This window comes from Convolutriloba macropyga, chromosome 2, assembly GCF_964194025.1.
Source record: "Convolutriloba macropyga chromosome 2, txConMacr16.3, whole genome shotgun sequence".
Taxonomy (NCBI): Eukaryota; Metazoa; Xenacoelomorpha; order Acoela; family Convolutidae; genus Convolutriloba; species Convolutriloba macropyga.
In genome coordinates, this window is record NC_134469.1 from 6024952 (window position 1) to 6049583 (window position 24632).

Genomic DNA, 24632 nt, shown 5'->3' on the forward strand with positions numbered 1-24632 from the left:
TCGAATCAATACAGAGTAAAAGTTTTTGATAAAGTTAAATGAAAGTAGACTGGTGCAAACTTAATCAAATGAGTTTCCAATCTTGACTATCAATAAACCACAGAGCTGTAAAAATTTCTCAAAAAGTTGTGTCCACTTAAGTGAATAATCCACGTTTTCATATCCTAACACGGTGGAAAGGAATGTTTACATAAATTTAATTAAATGAACAAAATCTTAAACGAGTATTGAATTAGGTTAAATCAACATAGGTACATCACATTAAGATCGTTTTCATGAGCGCAGGTCTTTTTTACTGGATTGTTACGTTGTTAGAAACTTTTTGTTATGTTTATCTGGAAGTTAAGCTCAATAATTGAGTTTACTCTTTAGACCCTTAAGCCCCTTTAGACTCCTTAAGATAGATTTACTGCGTTCTAACGTATCGAGTTAATAGTGACCGGAAAAGCGTTCGAAGGTCTAGGAAAACAAATGATAACGAGTACTCGTTATCATTTGTTTTCCTAGAACTCCGAACTCGTTTCCGGTCATTATTATTTCGATACGTTAAAAAGCAGTGGTTCTATTTTAAGGGGTATAGAGGGAAATAAGCAAGCTGCTACGGAAGTAAACCCCGATATTTTGTTCTGTGGTTATAATTTCATATCAAGTCCCACGGTCCATGCGATTTTGTCGCCAAACTGACTTTACAAGCGTTCACAGAAAGACTGGATCTATTCTCACCCCCCACCACCCCCCCCCCCCCAACTTTATGTGCCCCCCCCAGCTTAATGTGCCCCCCCCCAGCTTAGTGTGCCCCCCCCCGTCGCACGTGCTATTTGCTTACATATTAACGTGCTATATAACAACTTAATTTGTAACTGGGGGTCATAAAAACATTGGGAGGGGGGAGGGGGGAAGGTCAATGTGAAAACCTGTAAATATTTGTTCACATATTCTTATGAAAACAAAATATTCTTCACATAGGATATACATGAACTCAAAAATAGTCCACAGAATGGTATCAGAATTTTTGAAAGATTAGTTTCATTCTATCCGACTGTTTTTTTGGTCTTTAGGAATAGACGTAATCGTTTAAATTCTTGTCCAATTGCCTGAGTCATTTAAAAAAACGAGATCTTACAAGATGCCTGCAAAACTCTTTGGTATGCGACCTAATACTTAGTGTGACTGTTGAACAAATCCTGCTAATATTTCTTTATTTAATTAAACTTGCCAATATTTTCTATTCAAATCCAATATACATTTCATATTAATAATTTCGAACAATGAGCTATACTGTTACACAAAACATATCCCAAGTCATCGTTTTTTTGCTTCCAATTTATAAATTGAACAAACGGTGCTAGGACAATAGATCGAAAGACAACAGATGGAAAGCAAAAATTGGGACAATAGATCGAAAACTAAATTATTCAAGTTGCATAATGGCCAATCAGATTTGAGCGCTCATTTATTATAAAGCATATAACATGTTGTGTTGTGATATTTTGCATTTTGGTTTGGTTGTGATAGATTCATATCAAGTCCCACGGGCCGCTAAGGCATGGCCATGGCTAGCGAGGCATGGCCATAATGCTATAATTATATTTCAACTAGCAAATAATGCCTAATTTCAACCAAAAAGAAGAGAGATTAATTTTCGATCTATTGTCCCATTTTATTTTCTGTTTCCGATCTGTTGTCTTTTTGATCTACTGTCCGGTCACCGAACAAACGTCTTAATAGTCCATTTCATTATTTGGACTATTTCAGTATGTCGTCGGTCGTTTATTGGACTCCGTTTCAGTATGTTGTCGAAGGTTGAAATAGGGCGTGAAGAAGAAGTCATTATAAACAGTCCGATTTACAAAAGCCACCTCCAGCAAACCCCCATGAACAAGCGGCTTCAAACATCTGGTGCGCACGAAACTCGTCAAAACTTGGCTATGGTTAATTGACAGTTTTTGCGGCCACATTGCTGGATCTGTTTTGGCTAAGAAGAGGAAATTTGGGCTAATGATGTGAAAACTATTGGGCCTTGTTCTGATGAATGGAAAATATGAGTAATCCAGGGATTGGGTTCGGTCGGAGGCATACGGGTCATCCACAGCCTTCATCTCATAAGTGTACACCAAAATATTTGAAAACATTGTCACAATAGTCAACCTGAATCAACACACAAAAGCAAGACATTATCTTTCGGAGGCACAAAATCAATTTTAAACCTGTTGTTTTCTCTTATTAAAGACGGGAGAGGGCGAGAGATTTTTTAAAGGGGTGTAAGATTTTAGGCGAGAGCTCGATTAGGCGAACTAATATTCTGTAACAATTAGGCGAAAATTCGGTGACCGGACAATAGATCGAAAGGACAACAGATCGAAAAATTGGGACAATAGATCGAAAATTAATCACTATTCTTATTGGTTGAAATTAGGCATTATATGCGAGTTGAAATATAATTACCCCACTATGGCCATGCCTCGCTAGCCATGGCCATGCCTTAGCGGCCCGTAGGACTTGATATGAATCTATCACAACCAAACAAAATGCAAAATATCACAACACAACATGTTTTATGCTGTATAATAAATGAGCCCTCAAATCTAATTGGTCAATACGCAACTTGAATAATTTAGTTTTCGATCTATTGTCCCAATTTTCACTTTCGATCTGTTGTATTTCGATCTATTGTCCTAGCAGCAAAAATTTTGACCAGAATTTCTCTGAACATTATGCATTACCAATTGAAACACTTAAAGAGGGAAGCTGAAAATTCAACTGGCGCTGTGAAGTACTCAAAACACCTCTCAAAAGTATTCGCATAAAAATTATTTTTAGGAACATAATGAAAAATACTGTTTCTTTAACAAACTGCCACACTAAATTTAAATCCTTCTGCAATATTAGGGCAAAATAATTTCACAAAAAGAACGAGCGACAGAGATGTTTTAGATTTTCAGTTGTTAGGGACTGTTGACGCGTAAAAAACAAAGCGACAAAAGTTTATTAGGTCATTTTATTTGCGTTCGCTTTACAGAATGCGTGCAAAGCACAGAAAAATTTCGTTTAACATAATTTTCGTTGAGCCCACTAATAAACTAAATCGAATGCGCTCTTTTTAGGCTTAATATTTTTATGATTCGAGAAGGTATCGGTGACCGGTCTGAGCTGAAAGTCGGCTCAGACAAATACCTGCTAAAAAGATCAAGCTAGATTTGCCTGTAAATTAACGATGCCATTTTGCGTTGATGTAACGTGAAACAGTTGCTTGACTATGTATGAATTGAATCTACCACGAAAGAGTGTTTATCACCTTTATTTTGATGCCGCTCCCGGCTTGAAAAATTGCATTACTTGTGATAAACTTGTTGAATAGATGATATCCAAATAACACTTCGTGGTAATCAGTTCATCTCATTCACGTTGCCTCAGGCGGATATTGTAACCGCTCGCTTTCGGACCTTCCAATCGAGTGGGCTTATTCTGTACGTAGGAGAAGGCCCCTATACTCAGGAGGATTTCATCCAATTGGCTTTTAGAGATAGTGGCAGATACTACAGTGTCAATTTGGGATAGGGAACTGATGCAATAGCAATCAAGCAAGGTAACGCAGACTACAACGACGGAAAATGGCACAGTGTCATGGTTCAGTTGACAGGACAAAAAGTGAAAAAGACAGTGGATGACTACGTTCAGAAGAGTGTACGGACAAGTGGCGTGTACAATTCTCTGGAACTGAGTGGCAAGTTCTTTGTGGGGGCAAGGGACCCAGTGTCTTCGACAGAAGCCACACCGACTCCCCCAACTTCATTGGATGTCTCTTGCACGTTTCAACTCGATGCAGGCAGTCAACGTGAGCAAGCAGAATACAGCAATCAGGGAGTTGAAACAAAACAGCAGGACTCGACCAATAACTTGGTTTTGATGCATTAAATTTATTATTTATCCGGCAAATCTAGTGTCCCCCATTGCCCCAGGAGGCTGATTTTTTTTTGAATAACGGTCACCGATAACCCACCCCATACATATTTTTTGTTGAAAAACAACAATTTTGAGAACTTTTGCTCAAAATTAGGAATTAACCAAATTGGGACTTAGGTTGGCACGTAAAAGGGTACAGTATATTAGAGTGTTAAGCGAAAAAAAGAGAAAGAGTTTGAAAAATCTGACCAAATTTGAGAAAACTTTGCTATGATTTATATAAAGCGTTGATAGATTGCGATCAATCATTTGTACAAAGACGGGTCAAGATTTAAATTTTGAAAAAAAATCAGTTAACTGATTTTTTTTCTTCGCAAATAAGAGCTCAGCCTTTGTAATTTTTTTTCTCTCTCAATAATCAGACAGTATTTCTTTAAGGTTTGGAGTTGGAGCAAAGCTCGCGCCAATTATGTTATAAAAAATTATATGGTTTCATATTAGCTGCAAGTTCACTGCATCACGCCATAAAACTTTTGCCTCAAGCGTTACAAGACCATTATAAAAAGGAATTTATACATTACCGGGTCCGAGTTTCAATCATAACGCGGTATATGTACGAAAAACTGCTCGGTTCCAATTGATTCATTTTTTCCTCAATAAAACGAGGCTAGTTATATGGCATGATGTGGTGAACAATTCAGTGTTGCCTCATCGCAGCAACAACAATAAGCCTTTAACAACCTCGCAGCTTTTTGCAGTGCCTGAAAAGTATCAGGAGCGTATAGAAGCTATAGTGTATTGCTCCAGAGAAAGAACTCCTGATAATTACAATCAGCTCAAGCGCAGTACTCTAGTTGCCATCAATTTAATGAAAAACATTGTGTCTAGACGTAAACAGAAAGATCCTAGTTTTAGCACTATAGTGTTAGCACGTAAGAACAACCTTCGGTCCCTGAGAATACGCTCCCGACCGGAAAAACTTTCTAAGCGCCGACATAAAACGCTTGGCATCCGTCATGCGTTCGAGGAGGCGGAACTCACCCAAAAGTTTTATAACTTAAACGTTTCTTAGTGTTGCGTTGTTGTAGGGTCGTACCCGCTGACTTTTCGGTGTGACTTAGTTTACTCACGAGTTATGGGTTAGTTCGTGGTTGGTTCTCTCCAATAGCGCTTTACTTAACGTTTCGATCTCCCCATTTTTTGAGTTTTTCACTAATGTCCCTTTCCCGTAGGTTATCTGGCTTCATTTTTCCATTTCCGCCTTTTTGTCTCCGTTTCGCCGTGTTTCTTCTATTCCCCGTTTATCTGTTGTATTATGTAGTATGACGAGTTTGCGCTGCATTAAATTTTGTTCTGCTGGTATGCTGGTTGTTTGTTTAATCTCGTTCCTTGCTAGAGTGTGATTTAAGTTCGTTCTGGAGTTACGGCTGGTTTGTTTCGTGACTTCCACCAAAATTTTTGCTAGCAATTTGTCGTAGCTTGATTAATTTTGGTAGCATGCACTTTTGTTGTCTGGGTATAATGGTTTGCTAGGGTGTGACTTAAGTTTGTTCTGGAGTACGTCTAGTAAATCTCCTTTTCGACTTTTGGTTATTCCACTTCAATGCCGTACTTGTTTTGATGTTGGTAGATAAAGCCCCATAAAGTTTTGTGCTAGTTTGCTTGGCAGTAGCTTCTATCCCTATTTCTAGAGTATGACTTAAGTTTGTTCTGGAGTTACGGCTAATTTGTTTGGTTGAGTTTGTTGCTGTGTTCTACTATCCTTGTTCTTCCGCCTCCTCGCTCGTGGCTTACCGTCGTGCTGCCCTGCTATCCCGGCTTTCCATTCCGTCGCGCGCTATTCGTCCCGTCCGTACCGTTTCCCCGTTTCGCCGCGCGTCGTCCGCCCGACGTTACCGTCTCGCCCGTGTCATTTTCCCGCTTCGTCACGCGCTGTTCGCCCGACGCTCCCGTTTGTCCGTCTGATTTTCTTTGCGTCGTGCGTTACTCGTTCGGCGTCCATTCCCGTCCATCCCGTCTCCCGTTCGGTCTTGTGTCACGCTTTCTGCGCTCACCGTTCTTTCTTTTTTTCGCCGGATACTGATGTTTTCGACGAACAAATTTAGTGGTTTGCTAGTAAAACCGTCACACTAGGGTTCTGTTTAAACCATTTGTGTTGTATTGTTGTGTATGTAATTGAGTGCACCTTTGTAATAGTACCGAATTAAAGTTTAGGTTCTTGCTTTAGCTTTAATATGATCATGACAACATTGCAGAACAGATTCAACAAACTTTATATTGCGAGGGCAAAATTAGAGGCTGAACTTAACAACATCTATGGTGAAAATAAAAATGCTGTGTATAAGCAAGACAGAAAAGTTAAGATCGAACATCTGATTGTGAAGTGCGAAGATGCTTTTACTAGAGAAGTTGATAAGAACGAAGAACTCTTTGATCTGGCACAAAAGTCTGAAGATCCAGATGCTGCCTGTGAGAACCTTGAAAAATGGTTAGAGACTGCAACTAAGAAAAATGATGAGTTCATTGCTGCTGCTCGAGGGTACATCAATTCGGTCCAAGACAAAGAGACAGCAGAGCAATATACCTCTCACCATTCAAGATCAGGTTAACATATGACTTCCTCAAAAAGATCAAGTCAGCGTCAACGAGACCTAGAAATATTAAGAGAGGAACTTAAAAGAGAGGAACTTGAGAAACAACATAACGCAAAGCTGCGCATTGATAGACAGCGTCTTGAAATTGAAAATCAAATGAAACAGCGAGAATTGGAAATTGGGCAGCTTGAGGAGGATCATCGCAAGCGAGTAGCTGCAGCAGCCCTTGAGGATATTGAATTGATAACACAATCATCAACAGACGGGTCTGGTACTGGCAAAATGAACAAGCTCTTTACGGAAAAAGTTCAGTCAAGAGCGAGAAACTTGTTCAAGATTGGGTCAATTCGTCAACGGCCGGGAACATGCCAGATGTTGCAATTGAACCGAGTTTGCACTTTCCGGTTCCATTGCCCAATCCAGCCAAGCAATTGTTCCACGTCCTTCTTCAACTCAACCTCTAAACTGACAACCTAATCTCAAAACACATGGTCAAGTTGAGGCCAACATCAACCTCCCTGTCCATGAGCCGCAAGTACCAAGTAGTAGAACCAAGGCAACCAATAATGCACATAACGCAAACAACATCATGCAAGAGCAGTAACCGCCTCAACATACGCATACATCACCACAAATAAACTTTGTTATGTCAACTCAACTAGACGCCCCAAACACAGCCCGACAACTGTCTCAAGCAACAATGCACTTCGATGGCTCACTGATAGATCACCAATTCCCTTGCAGGTCGAGCATGCCGGGACAGTTGAATTTAGTCAGCCCTCCGCATTCACCACCTTTAAATGCACTCGCCAATGCTCCGCTAGCACGTAATCCGCCAGAAACACACATAAATGTACCCTCCCACCCCGCTTTCTAAACTCCGTATCACCGCATTCCCCGATGATCCTTTTTTCACAGTGCGGAAACATTGGGTTAATCCAACACTTTTTCACTACAACAATTTGTTGAAGGAGAAAGCCGAGGCACATGACTCAATGAAACAAACTTCATCAAAGATAAGAATTAGGATAACACCAGCTCAGTATTCAAGACCAAAGTTGCCTCAATTTTGCTGCTAATACGCAAACTAAGGGCACTAAGAGACAAGTCTCAACATCGACAACACCTCCAAACCCTCGCTGCATTGTGTGTAAAGGTAACCACCACATCTGGGAGTGTCAGGTATTTAAAAAAAGTCTCCAACTCAGCGGGCAAAGGTAATGGCTGAATCAAAACTGTGCTTCTCATGTTTGAGAGAAAAGCATAATTTCAGGCAATGCCCAAATCCTAGGATATGCGAGAAGGAGGGTTGCAACAGTTCTGGTTCCATTGCCGAGTCCAACCAAGCAATTTTTCCACGTTCTTCTTCATTTCAAACTCTAAACTGACAACGTAATCTCAAAACACATGGTCAAGTTGAGGCCAACATCAACCTTCCTGTCCATGAGCCGCAAGTACCAAGTAGTAAAACCAAGGCAACCAATAATGCACATAACGCAAACAACATCATGCAAGAGCAGTAACAGCCTCAATATACGCCTACATCACCACCAATAAACTTTGTTATGTCAACTCAACTAAACGCCCCAAACACAGCCCGACAACTGTCTCAAGCAACAATGCACTTCGATGGCTTACTGTTAGATCACCAATTCCTTTGCAGGTCGAGCATGCCGGGACAGTTGAAATTAGTCAGCCCTCCGCATTCACCACCTTTAAATGCACTCGCCAATGCTCCGCTAGCACCTAATTCGCCACAAACACACAAAAATGTACCCTCCTACCCCGCGTCCAAAACTCCGTATCGCCGCATTCCCCGTTAATCCCAACAGCATTGCCTTTGCTCCTTTGCCGCCACAAGAACTCCCAATAAACGCCAATAACCCAGTGGCAAATAATGGCAATCCGTTACCCCTTTCTCCGTCTGCACAATTCACGTCCTCTACAAACACTTTTGTACCGCAATTATTTCATCCACCGCCTCCACAAAAGAACTACCAGCCCCAATATTTTGTCCCCTATAACTCTGTAAATACTGTAGGTACATCTGTAAATTTAGACACCGTACAACCGGCCCCGTTATGCAATCCTTATTTCCCTAGATTGCTACGCTCCTCCTTTCATGAACAAGCAACATCAGGGTCTCAAAATTACGTAACATCAGACTTCATGCAAGCGAGTCCATTTAGCTCTTCCACAGGTATCGCCCCCAACTTTGTCACTCTGATCATTCCGCAAACGTATGGAGCTATCGTTCCGAACCCGTTATGATGGGGTGGCCCGCTTCATCCCACACATTCGGCTCTTTCTTTGGACTCTGCGAAATTGATAAAACAGTTGACGGACGCTATCACTTATAAGAAGAACGATTCATTGCCTGAGTGGAAGTTGTAGGAGTACAATGGTGATCCCCTGCAGTGGCATGAATGGTTTGGACAATTTGAAAGAGCCATAGACTCACAGTCCTTGACTGATGATGCCAAGTTAACATGCTTAATAACTCTTGTAACTTGAAAAACTAAAACCGCCATCGCTGAGTTCGCATACTGTGGTGTAATGTATAAGGATGCACATAAGACACTTGAACGAAAATTTGCCCAACCCCGGGCAGTAGTCAGTGCACACTTAGACAAACTCAGCACTTTTGCTCCACTTAAGATGCACCAGAGTGATAACATCATAAACTATTCTGCAACAATTTAAGGTCTTGTTGGGGTCTTTAAATCACTTTCATATGACTCAGACCTTAAGAGCGCCTCACTTCTTAACACAGCTGGGCAAAAATTGCCGCCCAATCTGAAAGAGTCTTGGTCACTTTTCACAGTGAAGAAACATTGGGTTAATCCAACACTTTTTAACTTCAACCATTTGTTGAAGGAGAAAGCCGAGGCACATGACTCAATGAAACAAACTTCGCCAAAGGTAAGAATTGAGGATAACACCAACTCTGTATTCAAGACCAAAGTTGCCTCAATTTTGCTGCTAATACGCAAACTAAGGGCACTAAGAGACCAGTCTCAACATCGACAATACCTCCAAACCCTCGCTGCATTGTGTGTAAAGGTAACCACCACATCTGGGAGTGTCAGGTATTTAAAAAAAGTCTACCACTTAGCGGGCAGAGGTAATGGCGGAATCAAAACTGTGCTTCTCATGTTTGAGAGAAAAGCAAATTTTCAGGCAATGCCCAAATCCTAGGAAATGCAAGAAGGAGGGTTGCAACAGTCCGCATAATACATTTCCTCACGGAGTTGAGAAGATTTATCCATCGAAGTCGCCTTCAACCAACAACAATTGTAATTCTATTGCTGACGCAAGTCAAATTAAACTTTCTGATGTCTAATCATCGAGTAAGACCACTAATTTGTCATCTGTAAGTAATGTAAAAGGCCTCCTTCAGGTGACTGAATTGGAGTTGACGAGCTCTTCTGGTAAAGATACCACGGCCTTAGTTTTGTGAGATATCGCTTGCAGTGATTCTTGGGTGTCCAATGATCCTGCAGATAGACTTGGTTTGCACGGAACGGCATCAAAATTAAGAGTCAAGAGTATAAATACCGAGGAGGTTGTAGATACTAAAATAGGTAAATTGACTATAACACCACGCGTTAATCAAGCATTTGAACCATTTAAAATCAGTCCTTTCGTAAAGACAGATTTAAACGCACTTCAAGAAACTTACCCGCACCTAGCAGTTCTAGACCCGGTTACATATTGCTGTGGCAACATCGAGATGATACTTGGACAGGATGTGTATCACGACATCGGCCCGTTAGAAGACTTCGCTGCTGCCAAGAAGTGCTCGCGCTTTGCTGTTCGCTTGCCCATAGGTTGGGTTCTAAGCAACCCTCTACCGTCGTTTTTAAGTTTAGTCTCGACTTGTTTTAAAGCATATCTGGAGCAGAATTTTGAACTCGCTAGTCAGGTAAAATCTTGTTACGACATGGTGTTGTACGGCGCACTTAAACAAGTAGACACACGATCCGCCGGGGATGCACTAGCGCATGATATTCTTGAGAACACGACAGAGCATAATGGAAAATAAATGACGTTGATGACATCAAATTGCCCAACAATTACTTCTCAGCGCTGGTTCAATTAAAATAATTGAAAAAGCGGAAGACCATCTCCTAAGAGAAAAAAAACTCTTAGGACTTTGCCGTATTCATTTGCCGTATTCACCGGCAAAACTCATTTGCCGTATTCACCGGCATCGAGGGAATGTTCCTCCAAGTTGGAGTGTTACCATGTGATCAGTCATCATTAAGCTTTTTGTAGCAAGAGGACCCCACATCAACTGCTGTGGTACACCAGTATACGCGCCACATCTTTGGGGTAAAAAAATTTGCTCACCTGCGCCAACTACGCACTTCAGCGCACGGCAAGTGATAATGCTAAGGATTACCCAGAAGCTGCGACAGCTGCGCTTGAAAACTTTTACATGGACGATTACTTAGACTAGGTGGAATCCCACCTAGCGGGCCCCCATAAGTTCGAAGGAATTGGTACATCTTCTCCATTTAGGTGGGTTCAATCTTTCTAAGTTTGTAAGCAATGTACCAGATCTAGCTGACCAAACTGATGGCTCTGCTCAATCCACCGAACCGAAAGTCATCGTTTCATCCGAGGATTCACTTGCTCGGGCTTAAGTGGTATCACAACAACGAAACTCTGGTTGTGAGTAGAGGTACTAACAGTACCATCACAGAAAGTTTAACACAGCGCTTCGTCTGAAGTCTTGTGTCAAAGGTCTACAATCGAATTGGTCTGGTCGCACCGTTTACTGTTGGTTTTAATTCTTTGGTTTTTATATAAGAAATATCAATTAACGTAATTTTTGTCGGTATTGTCGGTTTTTGACGTAAGAAGTGTTGACTATCGTCGTTTTTGCCGGTATTGTCAGTCTCAGTTCGTGTTAAAAACAAAAGAAGTAGATTATAATTAAGTGACTGGTGGTGCAGTGTAGGAGAAGGCGGATAGTGAGCTAATGATCGAAGGTTCGAATCCTTACAGGAACGCTCGTTTTTGTAAGATTTGTAGAACAGCAAAAACCTACGGTTCTTACGTTTAAATACCAATGAAAGTCAATCAAAACAACGAAAAAAAATATGGGCTTCCATCGGTTTTGGCGAAGTAAAACCAACGAAAACCGACAGTTCTTGTGTTTGAATCCAACGAAATTTTCAAAACGGGTGGTATAACTTTTATAAAAGAAAATGAGTTGTATTTAAATAACAAAACTCTAGGGTGAAAGTTAAGGAAAAAATAAAAAAATATTAAAAAGTTAAGGATTTAGTTCCATTGTTCATTTGTGAAATTTGAATATCTAACCTTCAATTTTTTGTAATTAACCCCACTTCAACCGCAAAAACCTGTTTATATAATTAAACATCAAAATATATTCCAACACGTAGAACAAAAAAATAGGCACCGAAGTTCAAAAATAGAAAAAGTAAGAAAAAATTACCTTTTTTAGTCAACTTAATACATTTTCAGCACACTGAAAGCAGTGTCAATTGAAAGAACAGGCAATCAAAATAAGCACAAAAAATATTTAAAAAATTGAAAGACACCAGATACCCTAATCAAATACGATGACTATATTGTAAGATCTTGTAAAATTCTGGTACGATGGGCGTCACGATCTTGCATCTAGCAAGATAAGCGTCATTTGCAAGAATCGTGCAAAATCTTGCAAGCTGTGATGTTCTCGAAGAAACATCAAGAACCGTAGAAGTTTTCTGTATGAAAGTTTCAAAGAAAAAAAAAAAAGAGCTTACCTGACAAACTCTGCTGCCATATCAATTAAAATGGGCCAAAATGTAAATTCAATTCAAACTTTGTTCTGGCGCTATTATTATTTTTTTTGTCCTATCAATAAAATGTCAAAAGTAAAGCCTCTCAACCTTATTCTAACTAATGAACTCAATTGTATCAAGGCCATATTTGATTCTCATGAAATAATGATAAAAACAGAAAATCTCGTCCGGGATTCGAAACTAAGATCTATCACATGTCAGTCAAGTAAAATATTCTGAACTCATCTAAATTTTCATTTTATCATTTTTCATAGATAAGTACTGTATATGCGGGCTAGACTTGTGTTTAGTGGCGAAATGTCTTGCAGATAATAAAGAGGACAAGATCAACAAAGAATGCTACTCTAGTGGACCTACAGGTAACCAATCTGTTCCTTGTATCTGAGTGCAAGATGCGATTCTTAAACTTAGGAGCCTAATGAGTCCTAGGAATTTGATAGACACTTCCTAAAGAGAGAGTAGTAGTGGCGGCATAAGCTAAATATCTGTCCGTATTACAAGGAGTAGGGGAGTCAGAGAACGAATTCCCCGCAGGTCTCAGAGAAGGACAACGCACTTGTGACTTCGAAACACTAAAAACGTCGGCTAACCCGGATGAGGAGTTGGTGAAAAGGAGGTTGATCTCAAGATTGCAAGACCTTGAAGCAAAAGTTAGACTCCTAGACGGCATTGTGGGCAAAACCAGCAAGTTTTGCTGCTGAAATGACCAAGAGTTTACAGTTCAGAGTTCATGAAAAGGTTTTTGTAAGATCGTCATCAGCCTTTATTAAGAAAGAAGAAGTTGAGTGAAAATTCAAAAAAACTTTCGGAAGACAAACAAAAAACTTAGGTCTAATAAAGGCAACAATATCTGCACTAAGTGTGGAGGTGATTTTAGAACGCAATCCAGTAGAGCAATTCCAACACTATGTAAAAAATACAACACACAATTAAAGAGAAAGTAATCAATCTCAAAAACAGTCAAAAGCGCCGATTTTTTGGGCTATCCATTTCAAAGAAATTAGTCGCAGCAGATCCCAAACATTTTGTTTTTCTTCAAGACGCTGTCAAAGAGAAGCTGCACAAGATGGTCAGACAGGACATCCTTGAATTGGTACTGTCAGAAGGAGTCACCAACGCATCTCCAGTGATGTGGCAGAGAAAGAAGAATGAAGAACTGAGACTTTGTGTGGATTTGAAAATGCATATCAATAGGAAGGACATGGATGAGGAAAACACAATATCAGATTTGGAGACGATCTTCCACAACTTACATGGGGCCCCATATATTGGCAAAATTGATCTCTCGGATGTCTACCAACAACTTGAATTTGACGAAGGGGCAAAAGACATATGCAGGATCAACACATTTCTGGGACTGTTTAAGATGTGCCGACTAGATCAGGGATTAGATATTTTTTCTACAATCTCCTAGAATTGCTTCGAAGCAACACTCAAAGGAATCAAAGTTGTTGTGATCTTTCAAGACGATGTGTTGGTCTATTGAACTACCAAGGAGCAGTTCCACATGAAAATGCTTGCAGTCAAGAGCTGACAAAGCGGTGAAAATTTTTACTATAGGAAAGAAAAAAATCAATCTCAAAACCAGTCATTAGCGCCAGATTTTTAGGCAATTCATTTCAAAGAAGGCAGTTGCACCAGATCACGAACATTTTGAGGAAAGAAGCAAATACAAAAGCACCAACCCAAAACAAATAACCCAAATCGATTGTTGGACCAGCAAATTTTACGGAAAATTGATTTCTGATTCTGCAATAAAGTGCTATAATTAAATGGCATGAGAAATAGCAATTTTTCATGGGGCCAAACTAAAGAAAAACCCTTTGAACATATGTAAAAGAATTTTGTGGTAATCCCCTGTTACAGCGTCACAGTTTGTTAAAAGAAACTTCTGACGCCTTGAACTCCAACAATGGCTTTTGCAAGCTCTTCATCGGCTTTTATTGAGAAATAAGAAGTTGGGTGAAATTTCGAAAAACATTTCGAAAACCAAACAAAAAATCAAGGTCTAATAAAAGCAACAATATGTGCACTAGGTGTGAACGTATTAGTTGACCGCATTCTAGTAGACCAAACCCAACATTGTCTAAAAATTACAATACAATTGGAAAAGTGAGACATTACTCAAGAAATTGTAGAATCGGACTGCAATCAAAATCAAGTGAATACAAAAAACAAAATAACTTTGTGCAGAGGAAAATAGTTCAACAGAGCAAAAGTCTCCAGCATCGGAGATAGGAATGTTTTACACTAAAAAAAATCTTCAGCAATTCGGCAACGTGATATAATTTCTTAATAAATAACTGCAAATTAAAAATGCAGGTAAACACAGGTGCAGATAGCGCACTGATATTATCCGAAATATTGATAGAGCTGGTAAAACTCAATTAGATGTTAAAATGAGACATCCGAAATCTTATGATGGTCATCAATTAAGGCTTCCGGGCACACTTGCTTTTTGACGTTGAGTTTAGCGGAAGCGGACAGTATCAGTTGTGCATTATCATACAAAATTTGGACTACTTGGTAGAGATAACTTCTACCCAAGCACAACGAGAACAGCATTACAATCTCCAACGCATCTCCAGTGATGTGGCAGAGGAAGAAGAATGAAGAACTGAGACTTTGTGTGGATTTGAAAATGCATATCAATAGGAAGGACATGGATGAGGAGAACACAATATCAGATTTGGAGACGATCCTCCACAACTTACATGGGGCCCCATATATTGGCAAAATTGATCTCTCGGATGTCTACTAACAAATTGAATTTGACGAAGGGGAAAAAGACATATGCAGGATCAACACATTTCTGAGACTGTTCAAGATGTGCCGACTAGATCAGGGATTAGATATTTTTTCTACAATCTCCTAGAATTGCTTCGAATCAACACTCAAAGGAATCAAAGTTGTTGTGATCTTTCAAGACGATGTGTTGGTCTATTGAACTACCAAGGAGCAGTTCCACATGAAAATGCTTGCAGTCAAGAGCTGACAAAGGGGTGAAAATTTTTACTATAGGAAAGAAAAAAAATCAATCTCAAAACCAGTCATTAGCGCCAGATTTTTAGGCAATTCATTTCAAAGAAGGCAGTTGCACCAGATCCCGAACATTTTGAGGAAAGAAGCAAATACAAAAGCACCAACCCAAAACAAATAACCCAAATCGATTGTTGGACCAGCAAATTTTACGGAAAATTGATTTCTGATTCTGCAATAAAGTGCTATAATTAAATGGCATGAGAAATAGCAAGTTTTCATGGGGCCAAACCAAACAAAAACCCTTTGAACATATGTAAAAGAATTTTGTGGTAATCCCCTGTTACAGCGTCACAGTTTGTTAAAAGAAACTTCTGACGCCTTGAACTCCAACAATGGCTTTTGCAAGCTCTTCATCGGCTTTTAGTGAGAAATAAGAAGTTGGGTGAAATTTCGAAAAACATTTTGAAAACCAACCAAAAAATCAAGGTCTAATAAAAGCAACAATATGTGCACTAGGTATGAACTTATTAGTTGACCGCATTCTAGTAGACCAAACCCAACACTGTCTAAAAATTACAATACAATTGGAAAAGTGAGACATTACTCAAGAAAATGTAGGATCGGACTGCAACCAAAATCAAGTGAATACGAAGAACAAAATAACTTTGTGCAGAGGAAAATAGTTCAACAGAGCAAAAGTCTCCAGCAGCGGAGATAGGAATGTTTTACACTAAAAAAATCTTCAGCAATTCGGCAACGTGATATAATTTCTTAATAAATAACTGCAAATTAAAAATGCAGGTAAACACAGGTGCAGATAGCGCACTGATATTACCCGAAATATTGATAGAGCTGGTAAAACTCAATTAGATGTTAAAATGAGACATCCGAAATCTTGTGATGGTCATCAATTAATGCTTCCGGGCACACTTGCTTTTTGACGTTGAGTTTAGCGGAAGCGGACAGTAACAGTTGTGCATTATCATACAAAATTTGGACTACTTGGTAGAGATACCTTCTACCCAAGCACAACGAGAACAGCATTACAATCACCAACGCATCTCCAGTGATGTGGCAGAGGAAGAAGAATGAAGAACTGAGACTTTGTGTGGATTTGAAAATGCATATGAATAGGAAGGACATGGATGAGGAAAACACAATATCAGATTTGGAGACGATCCTCCACAACTTACATGGGGCCCCATGTATTGGCAAAATTGATCTCTCGGATGTCTACTAACAAATTGAATTTGACGAAGGGGCAAAAGACATATGCAGGATCAACACATTTCTGAGACTGTTCAAGATGTGCCGACTAGATCAGGGATTAGATATTTTTTCTACAATCTCCTAGAATTGCTTCGAATCAACACTCAAAGGAATCAAAGTTGTTGTGATCTTTCAAGACGATATGTTGGTCTATTGAACTACCAAGGAGCAGTTCCACATGAAAATGCTTGCAGTCAAGAGCTGACAAAGGGGTGAAAATTTTTACTATAGGAAAGAAAAAAATCAATCTCAAAACCAGTCATTAGCGCCAGATTTTTAGGCAATTCATTTCAAAGAAGGCAGTTGCACCAGATCACGAACATTTTGAGGAAAGAAGCAAATACAAAAGCACCAACCCAAAACAAATAACCCAAATCGATTGTTGGACCAGCAAATTTTACGGAAAATTGATTTCTGATTCTGCAATAAAGTGCTATAATTAAATGGCATGAGAAATAGCAATTTTTCATGGGGCCAAACTAAAGAAAAACCCTTTGAACATATGTAAAAGAATTTTGTGGTAATCCCCTGTTACAGCGTCACAGTTTGTTAAAAGAAACTTGTGACGCCTTGAACTCCAACAATGGCTTTTGCAAGCTCTTCATCGGCTTTTATTGAGAAATAAGAAGTTGGGTGAAATTTCGAAAAACATTTCGAAAACCAAACAACAAATCAAGGTTTAATAAAAGCAACAATATGTGCACTAGGTGTGAACGTATTAGTTGACCGCATTCTAGTAGACCAAACCCAACACTGTCTAAAAATTACAATACAATTGGAAAAGTGAGACATTACTCAAGAAATTGTAGAATCGGACTGCAATCAAAATCAAGTGAATACAAAAAACAAAATAACTTTGTGCAGAGGGAAATAGTTCAACAGAGCAAAAGTCTCCAGCATCGGAGATAGGAATGTTTTACACTAAAAAAAATCTTCAGCAATTCGGCAACGTGATATAATTTCTTAATAAATAACTGCAAATTAAAAATGCAGGTAAACACAGGTGCAGATAGCGCACTGATATTATCCGAAATATTGAGAGAGCTGGTAAAACTCAATTAGATGTTAAAATGAGACATCCGAAATCTTATGATGGTCATCAATTAAGGCTTCCGGGCACACTTGCTTTTTGACGTTGAGTTTAGCGGAAGCGGACAGTAACAGTTGTGCATTATCATACAAAATTTGGACTACTTGGTAGAGAAACCTTCTACCCAAGCACAACGAGAACAGCATTACAATCAAACACTCACCTGCTGTTAGGAGATACAAAACTCACGTGACGCTGATACCCGGATCACAGCCAATGTTCTGCAAAGCCGAAAAATACCTCTTTTTCTTCAAGACGCTGTCAAAGAGAAGCTAGAACACATGGTCAGACAGCACATCCTTGAACTGGTACAGCCAGAAGGAGTCACCAACGCATCTCCAGTGGTGTGGCAGAAAAAAAAGAGTGACGAATTCAGACTTTGTGTGGATTTGAAAGTGCATATCAATATCAAGGACATGGATGAGGAAAACACAATACCAGATTTGTAGACGATCTTGGGCAACTTACGCGGGGCCCCATACATTGGCAAAATTGATCTCTCGGATATCTACTAACAAATTGAATTTGACGAAGGGGCAAAACACATATGCGGAATCAACACATCTCAGGGAATTTTCAAGATGTGCCGACTAGATCAGGGATTAGATATTTGTTCTACAACCTCCTAGAATTGCATCTAATCAACACTCAAAGGAATCAAAGTTGTTGTGATCTTTCAAGACGATTTGTTGGTCTATTGAAGTACCAAGGAGCAGTTCCACATGAGAATGCTTGCAGTCAAGAGTTGAAAAATGGTAAAAATTTATACTTGGAGAAAATTGATTTCTGATGATTTTGCAATAAATTGCTATGATTATTTGACATGAGAAATAGCAATTTCTCATGGGGCAAAATGCAACAAAAACCCTTTGTACATATGAAAAGAATTTTGTGGGAATCCCCTGTTACGGCCTCACAGTTTGTAAAAAGAAATTTTTGCCGCCTTGAACTCCAACAATGGCTTTTGCAAGCTCTTCATCAGCCTTTATTGAGAAATAAGAAGTTGGCTAAAATTTCGGAAAACATTTTGAAAACCAAACAAAAAATTTAGGTCTAATAAAAGCAACAATTTGTGTACTAGGTGTGAACGTACTAGCTAACCGCATTCTAGTAAACCAAGCCCAACACTATCTAAGAATTACAACACAATTGGAGAAGCGGACTGCAACCAAAATCAAGTAAAAACAATAAACAGTATAACTTTGTGAAGAGGAAAATTGTTCATCAGAGCAAGCGTCTCCATCATCGGAAATAGGAATGTTTTACACTAAAAAAGAAATCTTCAGAATGTCGGCAGCGTGATATATTTTCTTAGTAAAAAATTGCAAGTTAAAAATGCAGGTAAACACAGGTGCAGATAGCGCACTGATATTATCCGAAATATTGGTTGAGCTGGTAAAGCTCAATAAGATGTTAAAATGAGACATCCGAAATCTTATAATGGTCATCAATTAATGCTTCCGGGCACACTTGCTTTTTGACGTTGAGTTTAGCGGAAGCGGACACTAACAATTGTGCATTATCATACAAAATTTGGACTACTTGATAGAGAGACCGTCTACCCAAGCACAACGAGAACAGCATTACAACCAAACAGTCACATGCTCTGAGGAGATACAAAACTCATGTGACGCTAATACCCGGATCACAGCCAATGTTCTGCAAAGCCAAAAAACACCTTTTTTTCTTCAAGACGCTGTCAAAGAGAAGCTGGAACACATGGTCGGACAGGACATCTTTGAAATGGTACAGCCAGTAGGAGTTACCAACGCATCTCCAGTGGTGTAGCAGAGAAAGATGAATGAAGAAATGAGACTTTGTGTGGATTTGAAAGTGCATATCAATAGGAAGGACATGGATGAGGAAAACACAATATCAGATTTGGAGACGATCTTCCGCAACATACATGGGGCCCCATACATTGGCAAAATTGATCTCTCGGATGTCTACTAACAAATTGAATTTGACGAAGGGGCAAAAGACATAAGCAGAATTAACACATCTCAGAGACTGTTCAAGATGTGCCGACTAGATCAGGGATTAGATATCTGTTCTACAATCGAATCAACAATCAAAAGAATCAAAGTTGTTGTGATCTTTCAAGACAATGTGGTGGTCTATTGAACTACCAAGGAGCAGTTCCGCATGAAATTGCTTGCAGTCAAGAGTTGTCAAAATGGTGAAAATTTATACTATTGAAATGAAAAAAAAAATCAATCTCAAAACCAGTCAATAGCACCAGATTTTTGGGCAAATCATTTCAAATAAGGTAGTTTCACTAGATCCCGAACATTTTGAGGAAGTAGGCAAATGCAAAAGCACCAACTCAAAACAAACAACTCAAATCGTTTGTTGGACCAGCAAATTTTACAGAAAATTGATTTTTGGTTTTGCAATAAAGTGCTATAATTAAATGACATGAGAATGAGCAATTTCTCATGGGGAGAAATGCAAAAAAACCTTTGAACATATGAAGAAAATTTGATTGCTATTCCCTTGTTACAGCCTTAAAATTTTTAACAAGAAACTTATGACGCAACTAAAAAAATTTGTCGAGGTTCTTTCGCTAGAAGGATATCAAATTATATATGGCTCGCGGAACTTGACTGCAGTGGAAATTACCCTGCAGTGAAAAATTACCCAAACATAGAGCGTGAAGCACTCTCAAATGTCTTTTTGGTCACAAGATTGAATCAGTTTCTTCTTGGAACAAGATTTATCCTACAGACACAACACAAACCGCTCAAGTGTTCATTTGCTGCAGACGAAGAAATCTCAAAAACAGCATCGGCTAGAATCAGAAGGTAAGCAATTGCATTGATGGATTTCGATTTTGAGTTGAAACACACATGAGGAGAGCAGATACCGTACGCAGATGCTTCGAGCAGACCAAATTTTGACAAATCTGACAACAAGCGAGTGTGATTCGCAATCAATAACATCTACTCCGCTCGGATGGATTTGCTGTGCCAAGCAGGAATCAAAAACGATCTTTGAACGATCAGTTTCTTCCTGGACCCAATGAATTGGATCAAAAGCGCACTTGGAAGCAATGTTCAGAATTGCAAAAAGAATTCAAACAACGACAATATGCACTAACCATGCAATTGGAATCATCTTCAATTGTTCTGTTCCTTTCAGTCCACCCAAACAGAAGAATGCAACTGAAGCATAAATAACGAAGATAGCATGGTTGCCTTGCATTGCCCAAGACAAACCAAATTTTGTTAGTAGATGTAAGAATTGCCAAATGAACAGGCATATCCAGGAAAGAACAGTCTCTACGTGGCCGGAAATTGACGTTTGGGAACAGCCCGACATGGGCTGGGGTTATTTTAAGGACCAACGCATTATCTTAGTATTTGTTGATGCGGGTTCAGGCTAGGGTAGAAGTTTTCCCCGCGTGAAGTAGAACGTCAGAAACAGTCAGAAAAATATCTTAGCCAAATCATGACAAGATTGGGAACACCCAAAACTAATCAGAAAATCGTCCTGAATTTGTAAGTGGTGACATTAAACAGTAGTGTTAATCACTGAGAATTAAGAAAATTGAATCACTGTCTATCATCGAACACCTAATGGACTAGCTGAGTGAGCAGTTCAGACACTTAAACGGGCACTTCAGGCATGGAATCCCAATTTCAACACGTCAATTGGAGCATTCCTGCACAGGGCAATGATGAGACATCGGAAAACTTCAAAGACGAAGGGAAGAACTCCGGTTGAACTACCTTTGGGACGCAGAGTGAGACCACAGAAAATATTAGATTTCGATATGTGCTAAACCATTCTGTTCAAGGCCAAAGAGAAGACAAAAACAGTTCCTGGTATTTTCATCATCAGGAAGGGCTTGAACACATCTTTCAAACAGCCCGAAAACTCAACTCGGACCACTCTATTGAGCGACAAGCAAATAGAGGAGGACAAGGTGAAATCTGAACCACCAGTGGAGGAGGACAATGTAAAAACTGAGCCACCAGTGGAAGAAAACATATCTTAATCAGAACACAAACGTTGGACCTGTGAAAACTGAACCAAGGTCTTTGCAGCCACACCAACTGCAGAGCAAGCAACGACAAGCCGAGTTATCAGAGCAATAACAAAAATCCACAGAGAAAACAAGCAACAAGCAGACGTATTTGGAGAACCAATAACCACAAATTTGTTTAAAGAAGGAGGGAGGATGTGATGGTTCTTAGAAGTTTTTTCTATTAAAATTTCAAAGAACTGAAGAAGAACAAGCTGACAAACACTGCTGCCATATCGATGCATAATGGCCGCAAAACTAAACTCGATTTGGACTTTGTTTTGCCGTTATCATTATCTTATAACCAATAGAAATCTGGTTCTAACATCTACCAACCTCCAACTAATGAACTCGATTGTATCAAGGCCATATATGAATCTCATGAAATGTTGATGAAAACAGAAAATCACGTCCGGGATTCGGAACTAAGATCTATTCACATGTCAACCAAGCAAAGTAATCTTATCTAATCTAAATTTTCTTTGTATTTTTTTTCGCATAGATAAGTACTATATATACGAGCTAAATTTTGCATATTTTCAGTTCCAATTTTACTTTAAAATACAATTTAACGATTTCTTTTGACCCGTGTTATCGACCACAACACAAAATAACACAACACACTGCGGAATTGCCAAAATAGCTCTTGATTCCATCAAAAAGTCTAATATATAACTGAGATGAACATAAGGACTCCGAATTGTATATTTACTTGCTAGTTTGATTTAGAAAACCACTTTACCCGAAAACGATAGGCAAAAAAAATTGCGTCGAAAAAAACCGCACAGGAGCAAAAAAGTTTTGCTTGCTTACCAATAGCTTTATATAACTATTTTCTCGATCTTTCATATTGCTAAGTCGTTTGACCTAAACATTTAATTTTTTGACGTGCAGCATTAACTTTAGCATACTGTTTGAAATGAACTCCAAAAATTGTTAACAAAAAAGACGCCTCACCAATACTCCTCTTCGAGTCGTAAAAAGACAGCGCACCAATATATTTCAAATTTTTTGAATTGCAATAATTTTAGTTCCACAATTTACAAGTCTACTCAGAAAAACTCACAAACAATATTAACTTTTCGTAATCAGGCGCACCTGCTTAATGGGAGGTTACTGGCCTGACAGATCTCTATCATTATAAAAGGGCCAGGTTGACGTCCCAGACTCTCCCAGGAGCAATTAATTCATTTTGAGCCCGATCCAAAATTTAGAAAAAAAATGTAACCAGATGCATGAAACCAGACCAAAAAATGAAAAACATACGCATGACGCCTCCCTGCTGCGTTCCCTAGCCAAGAGGCCAATCATATGAGCAAATCAATAAAGTCAAAGGTGGGCCCAATTTTTTACCGTTTTTTTGGTCGGCCATCGGTCTTTTCATAAGTCAATTACTGACCGTTATTTTCACACCCAATATCGGTAGAACAGGGTTATTTCATACCCAATATTGGTGGGCCAGGGTCTTTTATAGGTCGAGCTCTCAACTAGGGTTCATTTTGTACCGGAATTTCTCAGTCTGAGTTCTGCCAGCCCAGGTTTGAGCAAATAAAATAGACTTACTTTGCGTTGCTTATGACGCTGATATCAGTGAAGATCTGCATGAGCGAAAGTGGACTGTATCGCGGCACTTTTTCACTCACGTTGAGACCAAATGTCTTGAACTCTCTCATCGAAGTGTCGTCATTTTCAATCTCAGAGTCGAAATCAAACCAGTTTTTGTTATCGTCCGTTGCGACCCATGTAACCTTGCTGGTGCATAAATGCTTTCGCACCAAACACACATATTTGAGGGCTTTGAAAAACTGTAATTGAAACCGTTTTTTCCCTGTTTATTACAAAGCACTTTCGTTTTCATAGTTGTACCCAAATTGTAAATAGCAAATTTTACCCAAAATGTAAATTTCAACTCTTCGTACAATTTAGAGTCCCATCGAAAAAACCCTATGTAAAAGAGAGAGTTAATGTGAGAATGCCGATAACACGGGGACTCCGAGAATCTATCCCCCCCCCGGCAAATAAAATTCCCCCAAAATGTGAGTTCGATGTGTCATCATGCAAAATATCCGAAATGATTTGGAATTACTCTAAGAAATCTTTAATGACTTAACGAGACCTATATTTTGAATGAGTTTAGTCATAAATTGTATAGAAAAACCCAGATTTTATGCGGGTTTAACTTGGCTTACTCCCAGCTATTTTGATGATACTGTTATTAGCAGGTAGCTTGTCCTGAAAGAAAACGTAAAGCTTGGTAAGGCTTGGTGAGGTTCAGAAAGGTTTGATAAACCCCGGTCGCCGCTTCCTTGGTTCCATACAAGGATCATATATGATGTGATACAAATCACAACGTATTTCCCAGTACGATCCTTGCATGGAACCAAGTCTGGTGACGTTTGACAAGGCTTTGAAATGTTTGATAAAGCGTGTTAATGTTTGGTAAGCCTTGGTAACGTTAATTAGGGTCTGGTAGGGTTCGTTATGAATTGGTAGAACTGATTAATTTCGTGAAGGTTTTGTTTGCTTGTCAACTAATAGTGACCAAATTTTGCCTAGAAACGAGTATGACGATCTCAATACAAATTTACGAACACCGAAAAACTTAGCGGCCTCTGACACAGCTGTTATTTTATTTCCTATTCACCAATCTACGACCCACTAAAAATGACTCTTCCTAGCTATGAAATTTAACAAAACGGAAACAAATTTGATCAGGAAAAAAGCTCGTAGAAAGCCCCATTACAGCCCCGTTACAAGCTCTGTTAGTTCCTTAACTCTTGACTTGTTGAGCCAGAAAAAAAGTTACTATGAATTCTTGGAATACTTATTTGTTTCCAGCTGCTCATTTCATTTTTTCGAGCAAAATTGAATGTTCTTATTTTTTAAGAAGATTTATGTGTATCAAAACTACAATAACCTTAGAATAAACTGGGCTAAGAATTGGAGAG

At 39.2% G+C, this 24632-nt stretch overlaps 3 protein-coding genes across 4 annotated transcripts in view; 1 reads left to right on the forward strand and 2 right to left on the reverse strand.

Moving 5' to 3' along the window:
• LOC142355291 (ran-binding protein 9-like) overlaps window positions 1-24632 on the reverse strand; it is a 281185-nt gene that overhangs the window by 73059 nt on the left and 183494 nt on the right. The window lies entirely within an intron of this gene.
• The window catches only part of LOC142356023 (uncharacterized), a 214018-nt gene that overhangs the window by 49688 nt on the left and 139698 nt on the right, over window positions 1-24632 (forward strand). The window lies entirely within an intron of this gene.
• Window positions 1664-23485, reverse strand: LOC142335081 (uncharacterized). The gene is made up of 2 exons (XM_075383424.1): window positions 23248-23485; window positions 1664-2148 (listed from the first exon to the last, which is right to left on the reverse strand). Exons 1-2 carry the CDS (start codon window positions 23355-23357, stop codon window positions 1752-1754), a joined length of 507 nt encoding a protein of 168 aa, XP_075239539.1. The 5' UTR covers window positions 23358-23485; the 3' UTR covers window positions 1664-1751.